This window comes from Cryptomeria japonica, chromosome 3 (genome assembly GCF_030272615.1).
Source record: "Cryptomeria japonica chromosome 3, Sugi_1.0, whole genome shotgun sequence".
Lineage (NCBI taxonomy): Eukaryota > Viridiplantae > Streptophyta > Pinopsida > Cupressales > Cupressaceae > Cryptomeria > Cryptomeria japonica.
This window is the reverse complement of record NC_081407.1, coordinates 284,914,270-284,937,541: the sequence shown is the minus strand read 5'-3', so window position 1 is coordinate 284,937,541 and position 23,272 is coordinate 284,914,270. Positions and strand designations below refer to the sequence as shown.

The window sequence follows — 23,272 nt, the reverse complement described above, 5'->3', positions numbered from 1 at the left end:
TATGTATTTTTACGTCTCTTCCAATCTCTTACATAATTTGTATGCAACCACATGGAGGGGGCATATTATCACTCACACTTTTTATGGTCAATATTATAGATAGTGAAATATACCATAACTATAAACTGATCACCATGTCTAAATAGATCTTGACCACACTACATGTTTATATTATGTAGACATGTATCACATTACAAAATTACATGGAGTTGTATCACACTAATTAGATGTATCATATGGATCTTTATCACATGCAACATCACATGCATCACATTATGTATAGCCATATCAAATAAATTTTTGATCTAATTGCCACATTATGTGTAATGCCACATTGACATATTACAAAGATCCATATTGTATTGTTGTATCACATGAAGTTTTATGATATCACTTTTGTATAGGAATTTTTTCTAACCCTTTACTTTCTCCACTTCTTCTTTTTTTATAGACATCTGAAACTACTTGTAGTTTATGCTTATTTTAATTATGACACAAGAGCTACTCACTACATAGTTTTTTGTAATTTTGTAAGTTTTCTTGGAGCATTCATACCAAGAAGCATACAAAAAGAATTCAAGAATGACCAATTATTCTAAAAGGATTTTATATTATTTTAACTATTTACTTTTAATGTTGATTGAGGATATCCACAAAATTTGAAATGGATGCTCCTAATTGAATCACAAAGCAAGACAAAGTATAGTGGTGAAAATAACATACTTATACCATTCCTCATTTAGTTTAATGTTGATGTTGGTCAATGTCCTGATGTAATAATGCATTTACAAGTGACACACTTTTGTGCTTAGTTTGGCTCATTGATCAATCCTTATTTATCTTTGTTTGACCTGATTGGCACCAATTCCCATACATTGAAAATTTACTCACCATTATTGCACTGCCATTCATCCTTACTTTCGTGCATTCACTCCTTGTCCCAAAATTGCCATTTTAGCTCTTAGGTTCATTTTTGCACCACTTAGGATTGACTTGGTGCAATCTCAAGGTACATGGGAATGACACCAAAATTCAAATGTTCAAATTCAATTTCTAACTTTCTTGCCCCTCTCTATTAGCTATTATGAGTTGACTCGTTACATTTTGTGTATCATGTTAGTAAGTTTTGGTATTTAAAGATGTTGAATTATTTTTCACTAATTCATATGTTAGGTTTGGACAACAAAAATGAAAAATCTAGAGCACACTTTTTCCTAAAAAGATTAAAGAATTGCATTTATATATGTTGTTTGCATTATGGTGAATGTTGTCTCCCTTATCACCCATCACTATAAATTCGTCTCACTAAGGGGGTCGAAATAGAAGAATCCCAAACATCACTTGAACACACCTTATTATAATAATCAATCAATCAAATTTTATTATTTTAATTGATTTGTGTATGTTATATAATTCACATAGTCACATTATTTTTATCATTTTATTAGTTATAAAATAATTTTTATAATAAACTCTTATAATCATTTAGCTATTCTATATGAAAACACAAACCTTAAAAAATAAATCTCTTAGTAAAAAATCAAAAGATAACATTCTACTAAAAAAATAACCTCATACCTCATCCCTTGCTTAGACAACCTTACATTAAACAATACTTAATCCTCTACACTCATTTAGAACCATAATAAGAAAAACAAAAACTAAGTGGTTAAAAACGCTTGAGTTGGAGTAGCCGGGAAGATCCGATGCTTCATTCTTGTGAGCATCACCTAGATGCAATGAGTGCTAAGTGGACCATTCATTCTCATGAGAAATAGGTTCTTATGAACCACTACCTACTCATGAAACATGGATCAATGAGTTTGACTAAAAAACTACGCATTTGAACTCTCATAGCAATATCATTGTTTGACTTGTGGAAAATGCCTCCTACCTATGAGAAGCAAAAACTATTTTCCCATTTCAATTTCATAATTTCGCCAAAAAAAAAACAAAACAAAAACTATTTTCCCGGGAGAACAGTTCAACACTCCTTTGCGGTTATGAAAAACTCTCTATTGCAAACGTAAATTTCCCTCAGTGTAACGGCAAAGAGCAAACAGAAGAGAAGCCATGGGAGTGCAGGGTTTATGGGAATTATTATCTCCCGTTGGCAGGCGCGTATCCGTCGAAACCCTAGCCGGAAGAAAACTGGCAGTAGGTAAAAAACCTAAGAATTCCTTAAGAAACCACCTAATAAATTGCCTGCAACCTGAATTAATATGCATCGTTTCTGCCTTGTTTTTTCAAGATGCGAGCATTTGGATGGTGCAATTTATGAAGGCAATGCGAGACGACAAGGGAGAAATGATAAGAAATGCTCATCTTATCGGATTCTTTAGACGAATTTGCAAGCTTTTGTTTTTGCGCGTTAAGCCCGTGTTTGTGTTTGATGGCGGAACGCCCGCTTTGAAGCGGAGAACTGTCATTGCGCGCCGCCGGCAGCGCGAGAGAGCACAGGCGAAAATTCGAAAGACTGCCGAAAAATTGCTCTTAAATCACGTAAGAATTTGACTCTTATTTTTTTTTTGGGCCTTTTTAAGTTTAATAAATTGAAATAATCCTTGGGGTTTAGGGAACAATTGTTATTATTATTTTTTTTGGCAGGTAATAAGAGTTGATTTTTATTGCTCATAAAAGAAAGATAGATACATCATAATATCATAATAGTCTGTAAAACCATTAAACCACCCAGCAAACGACCCAGACTTTAAAAAACAGCCTTTTACTGCCATCCAAGGAAAGAATCCCTCTAAAAAACCGCTTAACCCGTCACCTTGAGCTCAAAAAACTGCTAAAAAAACAAAATGAACAGAGTAGTCTTAACAGAGTTCTATATTCCTACCCTGAATCGAACCAGTTAAAACCTAGACATTTACAGGGTTAAGCCCCACCGAGAACTTCTACAAGATACATTTGCATCCAAATTTTTTTCAACAAAAAACAACTACGGGGGACCAAACTCAAGCTTGTAAATCCACCACCTTCCTCTTTCTCAACCGAGAAGCTTTGCGTTCCACGAGTCCCGCCTCCAGCCTTGCCTGGTTCAGCTCTGCCTCCACCTCCATCAGTTGCACAAACACCTTCAGCGCTTCCCACCCTTGACGAGCTTCCTCTCTGTAGCGAGCTTTGAATCTCCCTTCCAGCCACCGTACAAAGGCAATACTCTTCTGAAAGACTTCATGATTAGTATTTTCAATGCCTACCTCACATCAAACCCGACTCCAGGGACTGCCCATTCCAGTATTGATTCCATCCCTTCCAGGGAATCTTGAGGCACAATTGCTTCCATAACTCCCTTAATAGTGTCCACCAAATCCTCCAAAACCAAGCCCCACGCCATTATTAAGGAGTAAACATCCATGTTTGTCCAGTATCTGTGCCTTAAATCACCAAAACCTCGCCTAAAATCAATTGAACACACTTCACCAATCTATCATCCTTGTAACGAAACATTCCTTTAAGCCTCCTTTCTGACATGGCCGAGAAACGGGCATAGTTGCTTTCTTGTCCTCAGCGTAAAGTTTGCTTCCATTTTCCCGTGTCTGCAATGAAACTGCCTTTCACTTCTCTGTTTCAAGATTTTTCCTCCACAAAAAACTCAACTGAAGTATCGAGGAGAAAAACAAATTAATTTCGCATTAGACCAACCTTCACGAACTCCTAAATTTGCCATTAATGTCAAGTACGAAAACTGCGCCGCCACCCTTCCAAAAAGCTGCATTTATTTCGGTTAAGTATTTTCTGCAGTTTCATTAATGTTAGGTACCTGCAAACATTCCTTTCTAAACTTACATTCCTAAAGTCTTCAATCTGCAATTCACCAACCTTATCAAAGATTAATGCCCATTTTGAGAGTTTGTCTACTTCCACATTCTCAGATCACCTTACGTGGCTAATACAAAAATCTTCAAAGGCTGTCAACTCCTCCACAATATTTACAGTGGTATTCTAAAGATGCCAGGCATCAATTCTCCCCTTCATAATCGCCTAAATAATAATAAGAGAGTCCCCTTCTAAATGAATTCTCGGAAACCCAACCTCTTACCAAGTCTGATAGCTGCTAAAACCGCTAATGCCTCAACCACATTGTTTGTCCCTTCCTCCAACTTTTTCGCCCCCAGGGCCATAATATTACCTTCCCAATCTCGAACAATGAAGCCAACTCCTGATGGCCCTGGGTTTCCTTTGGAAGTCCCATCAAAATTAATTTTCCACCACCCTTCTGTCAGTTTTTCCCAAACAACATCGGCAGGCTCCTTCAAAGCTGTATTAACCCAGCCAAGTCCCTTAACTGGCCGGGAACAATTGTTATTATTTGTAGTAAATTGCCCTACGTAAATTATTGTTATTTTCAGTAGTAAATTACAAACTAGTATGCATTTTAGTATATTTTTTCAACTATCTTTGGGGTCTAACAGTACAATTCACAGCATAATGTTTGGAATTTTTCCTGAAGTATGGTTGTAAGCTTATTTATAAGTTATTTTTAATTGCCCATCTGCCCTCTTAATCACTAAGATGCCGGAACCAAGAGGATCTATCTTGTCATTGCTGTGATTAAAAAACTTTAAATGGAATAATCATTAAGCTATAATAGTAAATTTATATATTTAGATTGGTAAATTGCCCCCATTTTTAATGTGTACGTTTATTTTGTGAAATTCACACTAGACGTGGATTTGGTTTCATGATTCATCCATTGAGGTACACCACACCTAGAATTGTACCTGATATGTTACTCAATATTGCACATTATTATTATGAATTGACACATCTTTTGTTTAGTTTTTCAGTTACCCTTGGAGTTTATGTTGTAACTCATTGCATTATAGAAAAAATGATCTTGAATAACATGTGAGCTATTTCTGTAATTTTGAAGTATAAAAGAAAATTACCCTCTTTTTAGTTAAGATGCCATGATCAACAACTTATTCTATCTAATGCACCCCAAGATTTGTAGGCCTGTCAATCTCACCTAGGTGGTGGTGTTTTTTTGAGTTACTTAACTCGAGATGTGCACCTAGTAATAGTACTTCCCTTTGAGGTATGCCACACCAAGAATTGGATGATATCACTGAATTTTACTTGTTGGTATTACAAACTAATAAGGATCTAGTATTATAAATTCAATCACCCTTGGTGTTTCAGGTGAAGCTTGCTATGTTTTTTTTATTTGATAGTTAAGTGGGTGGTTTTATTAAGGACCCTTTTTTGAGATGAAAAGAGGATACAAATGTGTCCTTATGCATTGTAGCTTTGATACATGGCTAGAGAAGCTGCAGAAAAAAATAGATATACATAGTTTATCGCCTGAGAATATCTTCAAATGGTCATGCAATAGGGGCATATTGTTGCCACACAACCATCAGCAAGAAACAAAGAGCATTTATATATTCAAATAAAAAAAGCCCATTTAGGTGCATGCTTGATAATTAGAACATTTGAAAATAACAAACGAATTAGAGGGGTAGCTTTTGTTAGGAGAGCAAAACCCAACACCATGCACTGACTTTGGAGCCACCTTAGGTTGCTTGTACTTACAATTTTCCCTATCGCCTAATAGACCTATTTGAACCACACAAATGACCTTGTTTGCAGCAGCCTCTATTTCCTTAGTGGCTTGATCTAACTGCTTCCATTATGCTTGTGTCCCCTACCACACCCACTTCGACCTCTTCCAAGATCACTAGCAACTGTGACAGCCATCTAGATCGGAGGGAGTGCCTTAATTGCAAAAGCCTCTAGGAAGCATATGTCCATTCCTTCCATTTGATGAGGTCACATCTCACCTCCAATACATGGAAAACCTAACCTGCTAGTGCTTTGATAATACCCATCTCCATGAGTTGCTTTATTGTGTTTGTTGGAACATTTAGAAGCTCTAACATGTTAGCAGGCCCCCCAAGTTTCTTTAGTAGTGGCATTAGGAAGAGACTAGGAAGCTAAAGTATTTTAAAATTGTCACATCTATTGTTAAGGAATTGCTTGAAGAAGTGGTGAGCTAATTAGGCGGTGGATGACCTTATTGTCCACAACTAACTTGTGTCCCAAATTAAATTGCATAAAATTGTTGTAGAGGGAATGGAAGGATACAAGGTTGTTGTAACACCCCGTCTGAAGGACCAAGGCTAAACCTGACAAACAATTTTTTTTCTTGTTGAAAAACTAACATCAACACACCCCCACAAAGTAGCTAAGAATGTAACATGTCTCACTTGCATTGCAACTTGCACAACCCCGTCGCATAAAATACAATGCCATGAAAATAAAGATAGGAGAGAAGTCCTCACCAATGCATAAGCATGGTGGCACTAGTCGAAGACTAATCATTGCTGGGCAAGCTCAATCACAAAGGAACATCAAGGTAGTGAATAATGATGCCTTTGAATATTTGGGATCATCCTATGAAAGGCTGCTCAATAGGGAGATGGAAATTGATGGTCTAACTTTTTAGGTACTTTTTGTCTCAAAAAATTGCATTTTCGATCACTGGGCTAGAAGTCCAACAAACTTGGGAACTTCAAAGTCCTCAAGGGTGCTAATCAGGGATTTGGTGTTGGGGTTATGACTTACCCTTTTCGCCAATTTGGTTGAAGCTGAAAGGGTGTAAGCCCAATGCTTGATGTTTGATAAGTATCAGTGAAGAAAGCCTTAAGGTTACACTTTGGGAGTCAGGGATCAGCAATAAACCTTTCCTCTTACCACAAGTAAAGCATAAGCATTAGGGTGAAAGCTCGACATTGGACAACTATAGAAAATTTGGAAATTTAGAAGAGACCTCAGTGATTGGGGTTTGGGGTTAAGCCTCAGCCTGTTACAACTTAACAAAAACCAAAAAAGAAAAGGCCTGATTAACGAAGCCTGCAAAACTTAGAACTTTTTGTTGTTGCAATTTTGACTATGATTACAAGGTTCATGTAACGTCCCCTCTTTGAAATAGGATTTATCAATAAATAATAATAATAAATTAAAATATAAAAGAATAAAAATAAAAATTAATATAATTAAAAGTTAAGTTTAATTAATGGTCAAAAGGCATGAAATGAAAAGTTGTGACTCCCTCAAACATGAGATATAAAAGGGAGAGAAGAGAACTTCATTTGAGGAGAAAAGGAAAAAAGAAAGAAAGAAGGGAGCAAAGGAATTAAGGAAGCATTAATGGGAAGAAGATAAGGAAGTGACTCTTTCAAAGGGGCAGCACTTATTAAAGGTTGTGACCCTTTCAAAGGGCGTAATTGTGAAAGGTTGTGACCTTTAAGAAGAGGTGTGACTCTCCCTCACATTGGAGGATATAAAGTGGAGAAGTTCTCATTTGAGAAGGAAGGATCCATGGAATAGATCAAAATATCTGAAGCATTAAAAGCAGATTAGGAGCAGACCTAAATCAGAATTATAAGAAAATCTGGAAGAATGATATGAACATTTATCAAAGAGATTAGAACACAATACAAATTTGCAAACATTAATAAAGCAGGTTTTGAAGGGAAAAAAGAGGAAACATTAAATAAATAACCAGAGAATCAGACCTGATGGAATAGAAAGGACTCTCATTCACACATATATACATCTGAGTATAGGCAACAGATCAGATTGATATGTAGCAGACGTGCATTTAAAGAGGGAAACAACATTGAATTGAATCTGTCCAAATTACCACAGCAGACTGGAAATACATAACTTGCAATAATTCTATAAGTATATTGGGCAAGATTTAGTGTCCTCCCAAAAGGGGACATTACAGTTCAGGGAAGATTTACTGCTGCAGCAAAGAGATTCATTTTAAACCCAAAATAGAGGTTCCTAAGTTCATTTTAACCATTTGCAACATTCAAGATTGAATGAAAATATGCAAGATCTTCATGTTTGGTGCCAACATTGAGACACGCAACTAAATTAATCCATTTTCATTTATATTCAAATTATAATTCCCTCTTCAGGAGAGGTCCACACAACTTTATTACAATTTACATTTGCATAGGACTCAAATGTCCTTGAATTACACATTTTCTTGAAATGAACTAACTAGAATGCATAAAGAAATGATTAGCAAAGAGGATCCAATGACGCCTTCGATCCATAGCCTTTGGTCCCCAACGGTGGTTACAATCCACCCGACCATGTGGAACCCATAGGTCCACCCCACCGTGCTAGGAGATAATCACATGACCCAAACACACACTCACATAATACACAAGGGAGGAAGGCTTCCACTCACATTATTTAGGGAGAACACACGACATCCAATAAAGTGAAGTAAACACTAACATAGGAAAAGTATGCTACATCTCTCAGGTGGTATTCAAGCTACACTAGGTCTAGATGCTAGAGGACCAATTAGGGAGTGTCATCACAGAGCTCAAAGGGATGGCTACACGTGGAACCAAATATCCTCTCATACAGATGAGGATGCTGGATCATACAAGTTCCACGCTCCTAGAGTAGGCATGTCTTCCTAAGTCATCATCCCTAGCCTTTACAAGCGCTCAAGGTATGCAAGGGGCATAAAAAATCTTGTTTAATTTTTTTACGCATGTTTTTATTAGTTTTCACTTGGTTACATGACTCCTCTAACCTGATTGCCTCTCTCTTACCACTTAGAGTTGGGGACACGTTGGGAACCACTCCATAACCCTCTCTAGTACCTAAGTCCTAAGCTCATCACATTCCCCAACATATGTGGAATAAAGCTCAAACAATGCGAATTCCAATTTTCACAAGTTTCCACATTACAATGCATTTTTCTTAATTCTTGACAATTGCTTACAACATTATCCAAGTGGATCCAATTTCATGTTTAAAAAACTATACTTTTACTTCCACATTATAATCCATCATAATATGCCACAATTTGACATTTTTCTCATTTTTACAAATTCACAAAACCAGCAAAATTCCAAGAACTCCATTAAAATATCTTCGAAATTCATCAAAATTCAAATTTTTCAAAATCAAAATTTTAAAGGATACCTTTTTGAAGTGAATGTGTTCAACATCTCTCTTATAACATAAAACACACATTTTGATCATTCTATGGAGAATTGGGCATTATAATGACATTTTTGAGAAACATAAAATTTCTCAAAACAAATAAATTAACTACCAAATTCAATTCCATAAACAATGGAAATGCTTTTCCTACTCCATATGAACTATTTTTGATTGTATCTTGGAGGACTTGAGAAATGACTTCAAGGATTGCTTTTGTCGTATGATGTAGAAAGAGGAAGGTTATACAATCAATAAGTTCCCATGCTACCACACTATACGAAGATGCTGTACAAAGAAAGGTTTTGTTTTTGGTGCATTCAACTGAATGGAATTAATTCGCCCAAGGAAGATATAAAGTGGCCTCCCTTTTGCAAAATTAATTAATTTTTTCAGCTTCACTTTATAATGAGGTTATGGCCAATTTATTTTATATTTGATTTTGGCCACACAATACTTATTTTGCCTTCACAATATTTTGGCAACATTTTAATATCGTCTACTTCAAATATTTCAATATTCCCTATTTTTATTTTTTTGGCCTTAAATGTTTTTATATTCATCAACTTAATAATTTTCTCTTTGAATATTTTAATATTTTCCAACTCCATCACTTGAATTTTTTTTTACTTTTCCCTCATCTCTTCTTGATTTTTCCCTTTTAAATTTATATTTTCGGCCATGGTATTTTAGTACCTTTCCTTTCTAAAATTTCAATCTTGGCCAGCTTCATATTCCCCAAATTAATTTTTTTATTATTTTCCCACTTCGCCACTTTGTGATTTTTCTTTTCATTTTCCATCCCACCTTCATATTTTCTCTTCTAAGCTTGTATATTTATATTCTTGATTTTCTTATCGTGCCTCCAATGTCAGGAATATGGTCGTTTATAACATTTGTTTTCATAGCATGTGCCCATATACTCTAAATTAAAATTTTTGTGAATTATTTTTTGTGATGTCATTACCTTTTTCTAGCTTTTGATGAACATTTAGAAATCTTCCTCCGTGTTGCTGGTACCGGGTAACATTGTCTATGTGTATTGTCAAGACTGGGTTACTGGCCGGGTTGTGCACTGCTTGCCAAAGTCTGCTTGTATAGGGTAATGTGGTGGTGCTATTCCCTTTTGTTTTGCATATTTGACTACATTCTCATTATATCTCGACCTCTCTACAACCATAAAACATTCCGCCATTAGTACAGGTCGTGACTTTGGGCCTTCTCCCTCCTCTTTTGCAGACTTGGGCCATACTGCTTAGTCCATTTCATAGCTTCCTCCTTTTGTAATGTCTTCATCCATCTCATAGCTTACATACCTGGTTCTCTTGCTGGAATAAGGAGCATGCATTATTCAAGAGTTTTCATAGAATCTTATTTTTGTAGCTGGTGGCCCAACCATGCAATTGATTAAATGTGGCTTTGTTTTTGGTATCGTAGTTCCTTCAATTTTTTGTGCAACAGGTTCTTCCATTACTCTAGTTTGGTCAATAGTGTTGATGTGTTTTTCATGAACATGCGAACACAAAATAAAATACCCAAAAGTATCTTATCCTCTCTTGAACAAAGCTATTCAAATGCTGAAGATTGGCTTAAGGATCACTTGAGATAACTCCAAGGTTTTGGTATGTCGGGTCGCGACGTGTGGATAAGCTCAATGGTTTGATGTGATTATGTTGGAATCACAAAGGGGACATACGTTGAATTGTTGAATGCTTGAATCGCTGGAACTTAATCATCTGATGTTGCAATCTTGTGATGCTTTTTATCCTAAACTAACTTGAATTGAAAAAAGGACAAAAGGAAAGGGTTTAGGAAGCCTATTCTAATCCTAAGAATGCAAGAGAACGAGTGAATGGCTCAATGGAACCCTATTGGGCAAGGTCTCACCATCAAATTGAACGATTTGACACAAGCTCAGTGCAATCTTCTAAGGGATAGTTCAAAGATATTCAAATCATTACCATCAAACATTGATTACCATTCAAGTCAATGCATAAAAAATGGATATATAACTATTTGAAGTTAAGCTCATATCATTCCAATTGACCATGCAAGGCACACTTACAATCAGCAAGAGGCTAGTGATATGGATTAAATGGATTTCACGCAAATGTATTTAACAATTTCCTCCATCCAATTTAATCAGCATGAAAGACAATGAGAAGAAGAAACCATGAGACTTGTTGAAATAATACATTTCACCATAACTTTAATGAAAAGAGTATCTCATTTACAAGTCTTAATAACAATTCCTCCTTCTCTTAATCTATTCTAGCTTCTAATTGCTATCTGTTATTGAACTATTTTCTATTCTATTCTTCTAAAACTATCTATTCACTATCTCTTTATTAACTTTTACAAATGAAGAGCTTGAGCCTTTTATAATGCTCTTAATACAATTCAATGGCTCAAATCAATTTGAGATCAATGGCCGAGATTTTACAATGAAAACCCTAGTTAGGGTTTGTTACAACAAACTCAATTTTGGCCAATGAAACGATTACAACACTTTGACACATGTCATCTCTGGAATATTTGATCAATGGATAACGGGGGTAGGTGCCTCGAAGTTTGCACCATCATGGATGAGTCAGGTATGTTGCATCTAGACATGCTGTTGTGGAACTCCTTTGATTGGTTAGTGGTGACTGGGACACCATCTTCAACTTGGTCTTGTACTTGGTAGATTATCATGAGGGAATGTTGAGAGATATCTCTTGATACTCAACATTAATCACTTGCTCAATATGATGATGATGGCAAGCATTGATGTAGTCAAGTCATTCCTCCATCCTCGTTTGCTTGCCTTGGGGTGATTGTATGTCTTCTCCTTCACACTCCTTTGATCTTTTCATGTCTCCATGGTGCGGTGAGGGTTGAGATTCCTCTTAGGCATTCTCGTGCTTGTAAATGAAGTTTCCCTTTTGTATGGTGGTGTAGATCTTGCTCTCCTTCTTTTGCTTTGCAATCACCATCCTTGATTTTTTTTTGTATGTGCTGATGAAGTTTTCCTCTTGACCTTGACATTGAAATTTTCTCCTTACCACACTTGTTTTGATCCTCCTCCAACGTGATCCCCTTGATTTTCTTTCTTCATCTCCTGCAAAACAAACAAATGAGCATCAAACACATGATATATAACCTCTATAATCTCTTAATTTGACATAATTTCTGATTTTATGTGATTTGCAGGTTTGATAAGAGGGGGTTGCTCCTAATAGTGGGCAGTAGAAGTTTTCTCAAACCTAGTCCAATTCTGCCCTTCATCACTTCAAGTTTGAATATTTTGTCATTCATGCAAGTGGAGGCATCAAATTTACTTGGAAGAGGGCTCTACAAGCAATTTCGCTCCTAAAGTGGAGCACTTGAAGTTCGCTCCAGGAATGATGCACATGAAGTTCTCTCCAACTTGGATCCACATGAAGTTCGCTCCAATCCTAATGCACTTCAAGTGATCTTCAAACTTGTCATTGAACTTGCTTTCACCCTTCATTCTATGGGTTCTAACATTGAGTCTTTCAACCATTTATTAATGAAAACATGACAAACTAACCTTAGGGAAGGCCTCTATAGGAATTTCGCTTTGAGAGTGGAGCACATGAAGTTCGCTCCAAGATGGGTGCACCCTCTAACTTCCCCTTCTTCATCTCAAATTCAAAATTGTTCTTTTCTAAGCATACGAAGACATCAAATCGGCTCAAGACAAATGATTTGTAAGCAATTTCTCATCTTATCTTGGGCAAATGAGGCAAATTCGCTCAAAGGTTCATGCACATGAAGTTCGCTCTTAAACCCATGCACTTGAAGTTCGCTCCTAATGCTATGCACTTGAAGTTCGCTCCTAATCAAAAAATAAACTTGCTCTCAATCACTTTACCTTGCTCCATTGACTCAAACCTTGGGTTTTTTAAACATTCATTCATGAAAATATGTCAAACTTACCTCATGGAAGGCCTAAAAGGAAAACTCGCTCCTATCAAAGGGCACATGAAGTGGAATTCGCTCCTCAAGAGGAGCACTTGAAGTTACTCTCAAATCAATACTTCAACTCTCCTTTGCTCACTTACACTTATTTTTTCAAATCCAAATACGTCATAGCATGCTCAACATGAGTTCTTAGGAGGAGTTTCGCTCTAAGTCTTGAGCACATGAAGTTCGCTCCACAAGGGGTGCACATGAAGTGAAGTTCGCTCCAAGGTGGATGCACATGAAGTGAAGTTCGCTCCAAAGTGGATGCACGTGAAGTGAAGTTCGCTCCAAAGTTCATGCACCTAAAGTGGAATGAAACTTGACACTTAGTGTTTTCTTGCTCATTCTCCTTCATTCCATTCATTCAAGCTTGTTGAAACTAGGCTCATGGTGCGTTCTAGGAACAACTTCGCTCTCAACTAAGGGCACTTGAAGTAGCTTGAAAATGCACTTTTGAGTTGAACCTTATCACTTTATGCTTTAGTTTATGCTCCTATGCACTAAAAGACCTCAAAACTCACCTTGATATGATCTCACCTTCAACCTGAGGCAATAAGAGTGAAATTTTCTTTGAGAGAGGGGCACTTGAAGTTGCCTATGTACTTGACCCAATTGATGTTTCCTTGCATTGCTTGATTGGGCTTGATCTTGAAGAGTTCCTCCATCAAACCTCTTTCTCTTTATGCTCATTTTGACCTCATTTCACCCCCAAAAGAAGAGCTATCCTCCTGACTCCCGGCCCCTTGACCAACTATGCCCCTTCAACGTAAAAGCTAATAGCAAAGGACTCTAACACTATCCTAGAAAGCATAAAAGAGTGGGGTCCCCATTTGCAATGGGGCGATGTGTGAATACCTCACAACAAATAGGGTCTTCCGCATAGTCTACCACATTGATTGCAAATAAAATCTCCATTCTCTCTTTATCCTGTTTTAGTTTTGAGCTGTTAACACTATTTCTCAACAAGGCGCAGCCCAAGTTCTCCAATTTGATTGCTCCATTCTCACAAACTTCTTGAATTTTAAAGGGACCAAGCCATCTTACCTTGAACCTCCTTGGTTTGATTTTGCTACGACTATTATACTTCAAATCTAATTAGTGGCCCACTGAGAAAGCACCCTTCGTTCGTTGAGCTTATTCAATGTAAAGAGTTGTTCCCTTAAACTCTTCGTAGTGCCAAGCTAGTTCTCCACAACAATTCTCAAACTCAGAACCATATACTTGGCGGGGACCATTGCCTCTTGGCCATACATTAGTTGGAATGGTGTGTGTTTGTTACATTGTATGTTTATGGTATGACCATAGTACGACTGGTAGCTTCTCCTCCCAATTTGCTTCTTCAATGTTGCATGACTTATGAATGGCCAAGAGAAGTATTTTGTTCGTTGACTCCCCTTGGGCATTTCTCTTGGATGGTATGGGCTTGAAAGATTGCAAAAATTCTGAAATCCATCATCATTAGGCGGATGATGTGGTTCACAAAATGCCCTCCCTGATCTCTAGTAATTTGGATGAGAATGTTGTACCAGGTGACAATTTGTTTGTAAATGAACCTTGCTGTACTGATCGCAATGTTATCTGGAAGTGCTGTGGCCTCTGCCCATTTTTTCAGAAATATATGGCTTTATTCTCATTCCACAGATATGCAATGTGTACAATAATAAAAATTAATTGCAAACATATTCAGAAAGATATAGCTTTATTCTCGTTTCACATATATGCAATGTGTACATGATATCATATGAGCAGTCTCCAACTACATGTACAATGTGAAAGATATAGGCAGGTCGACGATGGTTGACAACCCCAACCGTCAGTAACTGCTGATTAACCAACAACTGTCGGGAACAAAAACTTAATTACATTCATTTTATTATATTTTATTACGTGCCAACTTTCTCTTGCATTCAGAGGCTCTATATAGCCTATTGTAGCTAGAATAGAGATGATGGAGAGACTTTGAAGAGATTTAGATTAGTATTTCTAAGTTTTTCAAATTTCTAAGTAACTTCCTAAGTAACCATGTAAGAGCAAGTAGTAGGGCAAAGGGTTGTGTGAGATTTTACAGGTCACTAGGGATAACCAGGGTTGATTTATGCTGTTATTACAAGCCTAAGAGGCCTAGACCATTGTATTTGCCATTTTGGAAACAATTTAAATGAGAAATGCTCACAATTTGCTGGAGTTTTCATCCACAGTTGGGTTTCTTTAAGGTTTTTTTGTATTCAACATTTATGGTGATACTTTTTTCTCTCTTTTGTTGCTAATTCTTGCTTACTTGAAATCAATCTTTGTTGTTCTCTAATAGGTCTGTTTGTTGATGATTGGTCTGTTTTGTTGATGATTGGAAAATGCATCCTAGTTTATGGATCACTATCACATTTATTGTTTGTGGCCTTCCTTGCATAGGTGAATGGGGGAGAATTTTTCAAAAAGAATCATCAAATGCTTTGTAGATATTCTTTGTTGCTACTTAAAGAGCTCAACATTAGTTGATCACACACATATTTACCAACATGAAATTTGTATCGAGGAGGCAAAAAATATTGGTAAAAGAGGATCACTTCATGAAAAGGAAACTAATAGAAGCTATGGAATTGGTAATCAATAGACTGTTGTATTTTGATGCTGGATATTGATAGACCATAGTTTTTTGATGTTTGAGACTGCTGTTATAATGCTTTATCGAAATTTATCATGCTGTTGTACTACTTCCCTCAAGATTTATTTACAAATTATATTGTTGTTATCAGTTATATATATATATATATATATATATATATATATATATATATATATATATATATATATATATATGACCCTCTAGGGGATGTCCTAGAATCACGTCCCATGCCGTCCTCCCATCCCCATCCCCGAAACGCTGTGGAACATAGTAAAAAACTTGAAAATGATAAAGGACCTTAATTAACCTTGAAGACATTAAATTATGAAGTCACTTGAAAGGCTTGGACATGAAAACAACAATTCTGTAGGAATAGGGGTGTGTTGTGGAGGCCACAAGTACTTGTGAGATTTTTTCATAACTAAGAAATTTGCCCATTTACTAGTGGCTAAGTTTTGGCAAGTTTTACAAAGAAACTCACGAAAAATACCTGGCGAGTGTTGATGTGTTTTTTATGCACATGCGAACACAAAATAAAATACCAAAAAGTATCTTATCATCTCTTGAATAAAATCTCTCAAATGCTGAAGATTAGCTTAAGGATCACTTGAGAAGATTCCAAGGTTCATGAATGTAGGGTCACTACGTGTGGATAAGATCATTGGTTTGATGTGATTATGCTGGAATCACAAGGGGACTTATGTTTGAATGCCTGAATGCTTGATTTGCTGGAACTTAGATCATCTAATGTTGCAATATAGTGATGCTTTGTTTCCTAAACTAACTTGAATTGAAAAAAGGGCAAAAGGAAAGGGTTGAGAGAGTCTATTCTAATCCTAAGAATGTGAGAAGATGGATGAATGATTAGGTGGAATCCTACCGGGCAAGGTCTCACTATCAATTTGAACAATTTGACACAAGCTCAGTGCAATCTTCTAAGGACATTTCAAAGATGTTCAAATCATTACCATCAAGCATTGATCACCATTCAAGTTAATGCATAAACAATGGATGTATAATGATTTGAGGTTAAGCTCATATCATTCCAGTTGACCATGCAAGGCACACTTACAATCAGCAAGAGGCTAGTGGTATGGACTAAACGAATTCCACGCAAATGCATTCAACAAATTCTTCCATTCAATCTAATTATTTATCATCTAACATGAAGATCCAACAAGAAACCATGCACATTGTAAAGAAACAACACACTTCACCATAACTTCAATGAAAATGGATTTCATTTACAACTTGGGCAACAATTTCTGTCTCCTCCTCCTACTCTACTCTAATTGCTATTCTATTCTTCTATTCTATTCTGTTACCACCTATTGACCATTGACTATTCGCTATTTACCTTTACAAATGAAGAGTTTGAGCTTTATATAGAGAGCTCATTTACAATGAACGTCTAAGATTGATTTTCCATCAATGGCCAAGATCTTACAATGAAACCCTAATTAGGGTTTGTTACAACAAACTCTCCTTAGCCAATGAAAAAATTACATTCAATGAGCATGGACCAATAGATATCAAGGTTAGGTACATCGGAGTTTGTGCATCCATGGGTGAGCTTGGTTCATTGAATCAAGACGCGCTGATGTGGATCTCTCTGATTTGTGGAGTAGCGACTGGGATGCCACCTCAATCTTGCACTTTGTAGACTTGATTTGATTCATCACCATGAAGGGATGTTGAGAGATATCTCTTGATACTCAACATTATTCAGTTGCCCAATGTGATGATTTATGAGAAGCGGACTTTGATTAACGCTTCTGAAACTATCTGCTTCTTTGATCATGTTTGATATTGTGTGATGACCTTGGTTGACTTTCTCTTGCTCCTGATGTACTTTGAGTGGATGATGCACTTGGTTGAATGTAGCTCTTCAATGTACTGAATTTGATTCTTGGATTCTCGAGGGGAATTCAAGATTGTAAAACATTCCTCCATCATGTAGGTTATCTTTCCTTTATGTACCACAGCCTCGAGGTAGTTGAATGGATTCTTTCTTGCATTCCTTTTATCTCCTCATGCTTCCATGATGTGGTGAGAGCCTTCAAACACTTTGAGATCTTCTCTTCCTTGATGTTCTTGTGTTTGCTGATGAAGTCTCCTCTTGATCCTGCATAGTGGTGATAGGAAGTACTTATCATGGTCAAGTCATTCCTTCATCTTTTGATTGCTCATCTTACCTCGAAGTAGTATCATCTTCCTTACATATCTGCAAAACAAAACAAGTATAGTATCAAATACATAACATATGATCTTTCACACACATCTTGTTCTAAATTGACCTCTCACTCTGATTTTATGTGGTTTTCACTAAATCTGATCAAGAGGAGGCTAATAATAATCAATGAATTCACTGTGTGGAAGACAGATTTAATGTCTAAGGGTAAATCTGGGCTGTCTAATGATGAAGTCCACTAGTTGATATGTCTCCCAGCTGGGTACATTCACTCCCTCTCGCTGTATGATGAATTCACCTTCCTAAAACATCAGATCTATATCTTTAATGTCTTATTTCACCCTTGTGCTGCAGCAGCTCAGCTATGTTTGGATGAAATTCGCTGCCTTGCTGAAGAAATTTGCTAAGTCTGCTCTCAAATTCACACTTGGAGAGAAGAATATGCTTGAATTGGTGGCTAAAATGAATGTTTTGACCGTTCCTTTATAGGTGCTTTAGGGTAAAAGAGGTGTCTCGTCCCATAAGGCCGACTTGATTTAAAATAACAAATCACCTTTCCCATGCCGGCCGACTTCACCTCTTGCCAAAATGCTTGAATTTGAGGAATTCGCTCAAAACAGGGGGCAAGGTACATGATTTCAAAAATTCGCTCCATGTCCTTAGCAAGGTACATGCCTTCATGAAATAGTTCGCTCCATGTCCTTAGCAAGGTACAAGGTCAAGGTGAGAAATTCGCTCCATGTCCTCTCCAAGGTACATCAATTCATAATTCGCTCTAGGACCTTTGGGAGGTACACGACCTTGGTGAAAGAATTTCGCTCTATGTCCTTTGGAAGGACATGACCTTGTGAAGAAATTTTCGCTTTGTCCTTTGGAAGGACATGACCTTGTGAAGAAATTTCGCTCTGTCCTTTGGAAGGACATGACCTTGGTGAGATTTTCGCTCTAGGACCTTAGCAAGGACATGAATCTTGATAAAAATTTCGCTCTAGGACCTCTCCAAGGACATGAATCTTGATAAAAATTTCGTTCTAGGACCTCTCCAAGGACATAACTCAAAATTCGCTCTAGGACCTTAGCGAGGACATGACTTGGAAATTCGCTCTAGGACCTTAGCAAGGACATGACTCAAAATTCGCTCTAGGACCTTAGCAAGGACGTGACTCAAAATTTGCCCACTTGGTTGGTTTTGACCTTGAGTTTTCCAATCTTTCCACATGAAAGCATCATCAATTTGATCCTTAAGAACACCCATGGAGGAAATTCGTGTTAAAATAATATTAATATCTTCTATAATAGTCATCATTTATTTTTAGCAGTCATCTTAGTTGTCGACTTATTTAGCTATTTAGCTTTTTAGTCAACTTATTTAGCTTGTTAAGTTAGCTTTTTATTATTTAGCCTTTAAAGCTATATTTAGCTTTTTAAGCTTTTTGGCTTATTTGATTTCACTTTAATGACTAGTTCTATTTATAGAAAATCGTCTTGTAACCTCTATATATACGTGTGTATATCGTTCAATGTAATTATCCGATTATTGAATCATTCATTCAATTTATTTTTCAATTTGCTCTATGACCTTTGGAAGGTACATCACTTGGTGAAAAGAATTTTCGCCCTTGATCCTTTGGAAGGTACATGCCCTTGGTGGAATTTTCGCTCTAAGGTTTGGACAAGTTACATGCCTTCATGAAAAAGTTCGCTCTCAATCCTTAGCAAGGTACAGGGTCAAGGTGAGAAATTCGCTCCATGTCCTTAGCAAAGTACGCTGCCTTAAGGTATTTTGCTTCAAAGTTGGAGCAAGGTACATGGTTCTTAATGAATTTCGCTCCAAATCAAGAGTAATGTACATGCCTCTTGATGAAAATTTCGCTCCAAATGTGTGGTAAGGGACGGGCATTTACCAATTTTACTCAAATTAAGGAGCAGGGTACATTGTCTTGGTGGAAGAATTTACTCCAAACATGATGCAAGGGACAGATTCAAGACAGACTTGCTGTAATCTTGAGGCAAGGTACACGATCTAACCAAATTCGCTCTGATTGAAGCGCAAGGTACAGGATCTCGAAATTCGTGCAAGGTACAGGATCTCGAAATTCGCTCTAGGGCCTTTGGAAGGTACAGGGTCAAGGTGCTTAGGCAAATTTTGCTCCAGCAAGGGAGCAAGGTACTCATCCTTAGGAAAGACTCTTGACTTAGTCCTTTCACCTGACTTTGCTCAGTTTGTTCAATCCTCAAGTCTTTCACCCATGAATCATTCTTGCAACATGCTTTATGACTTACTTCACTCCACTCAAGAGACCAACCTGACATGATGACCCCCTAGCTAGTTGAGAAACTGCATCCCTTTAATGCAAAGATTAATAGCAAAGACCCTAACACAACCCAGAAAGCAAAAAGTGGGAGTCCCCATTTGCAATGGGGCAATATGTGAATACCTCACAACAATGAGTATGCAGGAGAAACTTGTGTATGCTGATTTTTGAATGTAAGCTTTTTTGTAATTTGCTAAGTTTTGCTGAGGTACTGGGTCTAAGTCAAAATTGGGTTTGCCAACTTTTGCCAACTCACAAGTTTTCAAATTGTGCTCATAAGTAATTAAATTTGTGAATCTTCATTGTCAATTGGAGAATGTAAGCGACCCAAACTTTAGTTTTTTAAGTTTAGGAAAAAAATCTTACTTTTCTGAGAATTTCCAAAATTTGCAGTTTTCTCAAGATTTTATTGTTTATAGAACTCTCTACAGAATGGCGGAAAGGATCCAAATAGTCCGACCCCGACCTATTCCCCCGTAGGGCCATCCCGATGAACCCCCCCACTATTCTAACCCTTTAGTTCCCACCCACCCCCCTACCATGGCCTTTAAAATAGTAGGGGGACATACAGAATCTGAAGGGGGTGGGGCATTCATGTTACGTATATAATCGCCATCCCCAGAACCAAGTAACCAACCAACCAACCAACTGACTGACTACAATGGGACTAAAATTTGAAACTTTTAGTAAAACTTGTTGAATTCTCAGAGGTATATTATTAGTGAATATTCTTTGTCAATATTGTTTTGGAATGTTAGGCTCTTGGTGAACTATAGCCTCTTAAGTTATCATTCTTATGGGTTTCTTTTGGAGACATTATAACGACATATTTTAGGTTTGTGTCTAATTCTTCTGGATTTGACAAATCATTATGGACTCTGGAAATTTCATGAATTTCATATTTTAGGTTTTCAGAAATTCATGTTAACTTAATATTCTATATAAAATTTTGCAGATCCTTGGAAGTAAATATAAGCAACTAATCATTTTCAAATGATAAATACTTTGGGGGTTTTCCATTACAGAATAAAAATTGATAAATATTTCTCTAACTGTTTTTGCAGTTGAGGACTCGCAAACTGGAAGAACTTGCACAGGAAATTCAGAATGCTAAGGAGGTTAGAAAACCATCAACTAATAAAAATGAAGTCCATGGTGATATTGACCTGAAACTGGAGGCAGCTTGCAGTTCACAGACTCTGAATGACAGTGGCAGTTATGAAGCTACAGATGCTTTGTATGTCATGGAATTGCTATGATTTAACAATATTTGAAATGATTCCAAGGTGGTTTTATCAAAAGGTTTATGAAGTTTACTTATGTACAGTTATATGCTGATAATTTAAAGTAATGTGGATGGACATTTTTTGATGCTGCATGGAATCAATCTAAATATCATAACTTACTGTAGACTGATAAGATAAAGTAAATGCGGATGAATATCTTTGATCTGGCTGAGTTAGGGTTTTTTAAATGATAAGATTAGAGCTAGAGAGTCTTTCAGGAAATATTGCAGAGTAGCAATTGCTTAAAGTTGCTTTTGCCAGATTCAAAAATTCTATTTTTTTCCTATATATATATAAATATAATTCAAGCTAGTGTTCTCTTTTGGGTTCACTCAACCTATTAAGCTGAAAAGACAAGCTTTACGTTACTGCAGGGATATCCAAAGTTTTCTTTACATGTTGATTTCGAAACTCTAAAACTGGAAAGGAGAACCTAAAACCATAAAACAGCTGTCTGTAAATTTGAACTTTCAAATATTGGTGACATTCAGGGCTGAATTTGATAAGAATTTGACAAATCCAGTGTCAGACTGAGTGCCTTAAAAACATCAGCTGACAATTGAAACAACTAAGAATGTGATAAATGTTTGGTTAAAATCATTAGTGTTTTTTTCATTTTCTGAGAGTATTCAGTGCATATTTGGGGCTCTAGTTCTGCCTCAAAAAGACTAATCAATAAAATTCAATGAGGATCAGGCATCCTGTTACTGACCAGACAGGAATAAGGAAAGCATGAATCTTACTACTGTTAAGACCAACAAATGTTAACATAACAGGACCAAGACATGAACATATAAATCATTAAGCCAAAAGAAAGAGCAGATGCTCAATATACCCCTAAGCAATGCACTGTGCATGAGCAGTATCACATCCTTGGTTTGCATCAATATTAGTAGGCATAATGGGAGCTTGAAGCTAATCTAGTAATGCAATTTCAGTTTTCTCCACAATTATCTGAACAATTTTGTCATAGACAGCTGGATTCTTTCAAGCCCTTCCTGGCAATCATTGATGGTTAATTAGTAAGTGGTATTGAATAGCCTGAAATTTTTGACAGTGACATGGATAAGTGAGGTAGAACCACTAACGAAAACTATTATTTTTTTCACTAGAGTCTTAATCAAAGTCTGCACAGTGTGCTTAGTGCCAGTTACCGAAGTCAAAAGAAGCTCATTAACTCTGCTGGCCTTCTAGGAGTCATAATGCTCAGCCAGATTTAAAGTTAAATGTTAACTGTCTCTATAACCCATCCCTCATTGCTAGGTACCAGATTCTTTTGGCTAATGTCTTCAGATAATCTTCCAAATCATTGGCAAACTAAATTGTGGGCATTCTTCTTATGGCCTTCTTAAGATGCCTAAACATCAGCTGAGTGTCATTCAAGTTCAGATCCAGTTGCCTTTGAAGAAAAACTAGCTTCAGGGCATCCCTTCCAGGATGTAATAGCTACTCATGGATCCTTACCTCTGCAACCCTGCTTACCTCCCTCCTGCTAGGATAATTACCTGTGGTTTTCCTTGGATTCACATTATGTCATTTCCTTCCTATGACATTAATAAATTTTGGTATATTTTACTTCCAGGGAATACTTGTGATTCCTTCTGGAGGCCATGGAAAATCAATGAACAATTCCGAAATTGAATCAGCATGAAATAAAATTGCCAATCTACACAGAGAAACAACCACAGTGCCCACTTCAAAACTCAAAGTCAAAACTGGATCCTGTTGGCACTAGGCTGACTGAATTCTCTCACAATTTAAAAGATAAACAGAGAAAACTGATAGTAGACCTCTAGCCACTCCATGTGCTATCTTTAGGATTCATCAGCAGCCTACCTTTGAAATGCTGCTGAAGTTTCCCACATTCCTTCATAATTTTACACCAAGAAGTCCTGAAATC

At 36.8% G+C, this 23,272-nt stretch overlaps 1 protein-coding gene across 3 annotated transcripts in view; it reads left to right on the top strand.

Annotated features, from left to right (window-relative positions):
- The first annotated feature begins 1,958 nt into the window (after positions 1–1,958).
- LOC131029619 (DNA repair protein UVH3) overlaps positions 1,959–23,272 on the top strand; it is a 56,665-nt gene continuing 35,351 nt past the window's right edge. Inside the window, exons 1-3 of one of the 3 annotated variants that reach the window (XM_057960174.2) lie at positions 1,959–2,161; positions 2,252–2,502; positions 21,151–21,323. In XM_057960174.2, coding sequence (XP_057816157.2) covers positions 2,074–2,161; positions 2,252–2,502; positions 21,151–21,323 — 512 coding nt within the window. In that variant the 5' untranslated portion in view covers positions 1,959–2,073. Of the gene's footprint in view, positions 2,162–2,251; positions 2,503–21,150; positions 21,373–23,272 lie in introns of those variants that run through there. The other 2 variants (XM_057960175.2, XM_057960176.2) reach the window with 2 other exon arrangements.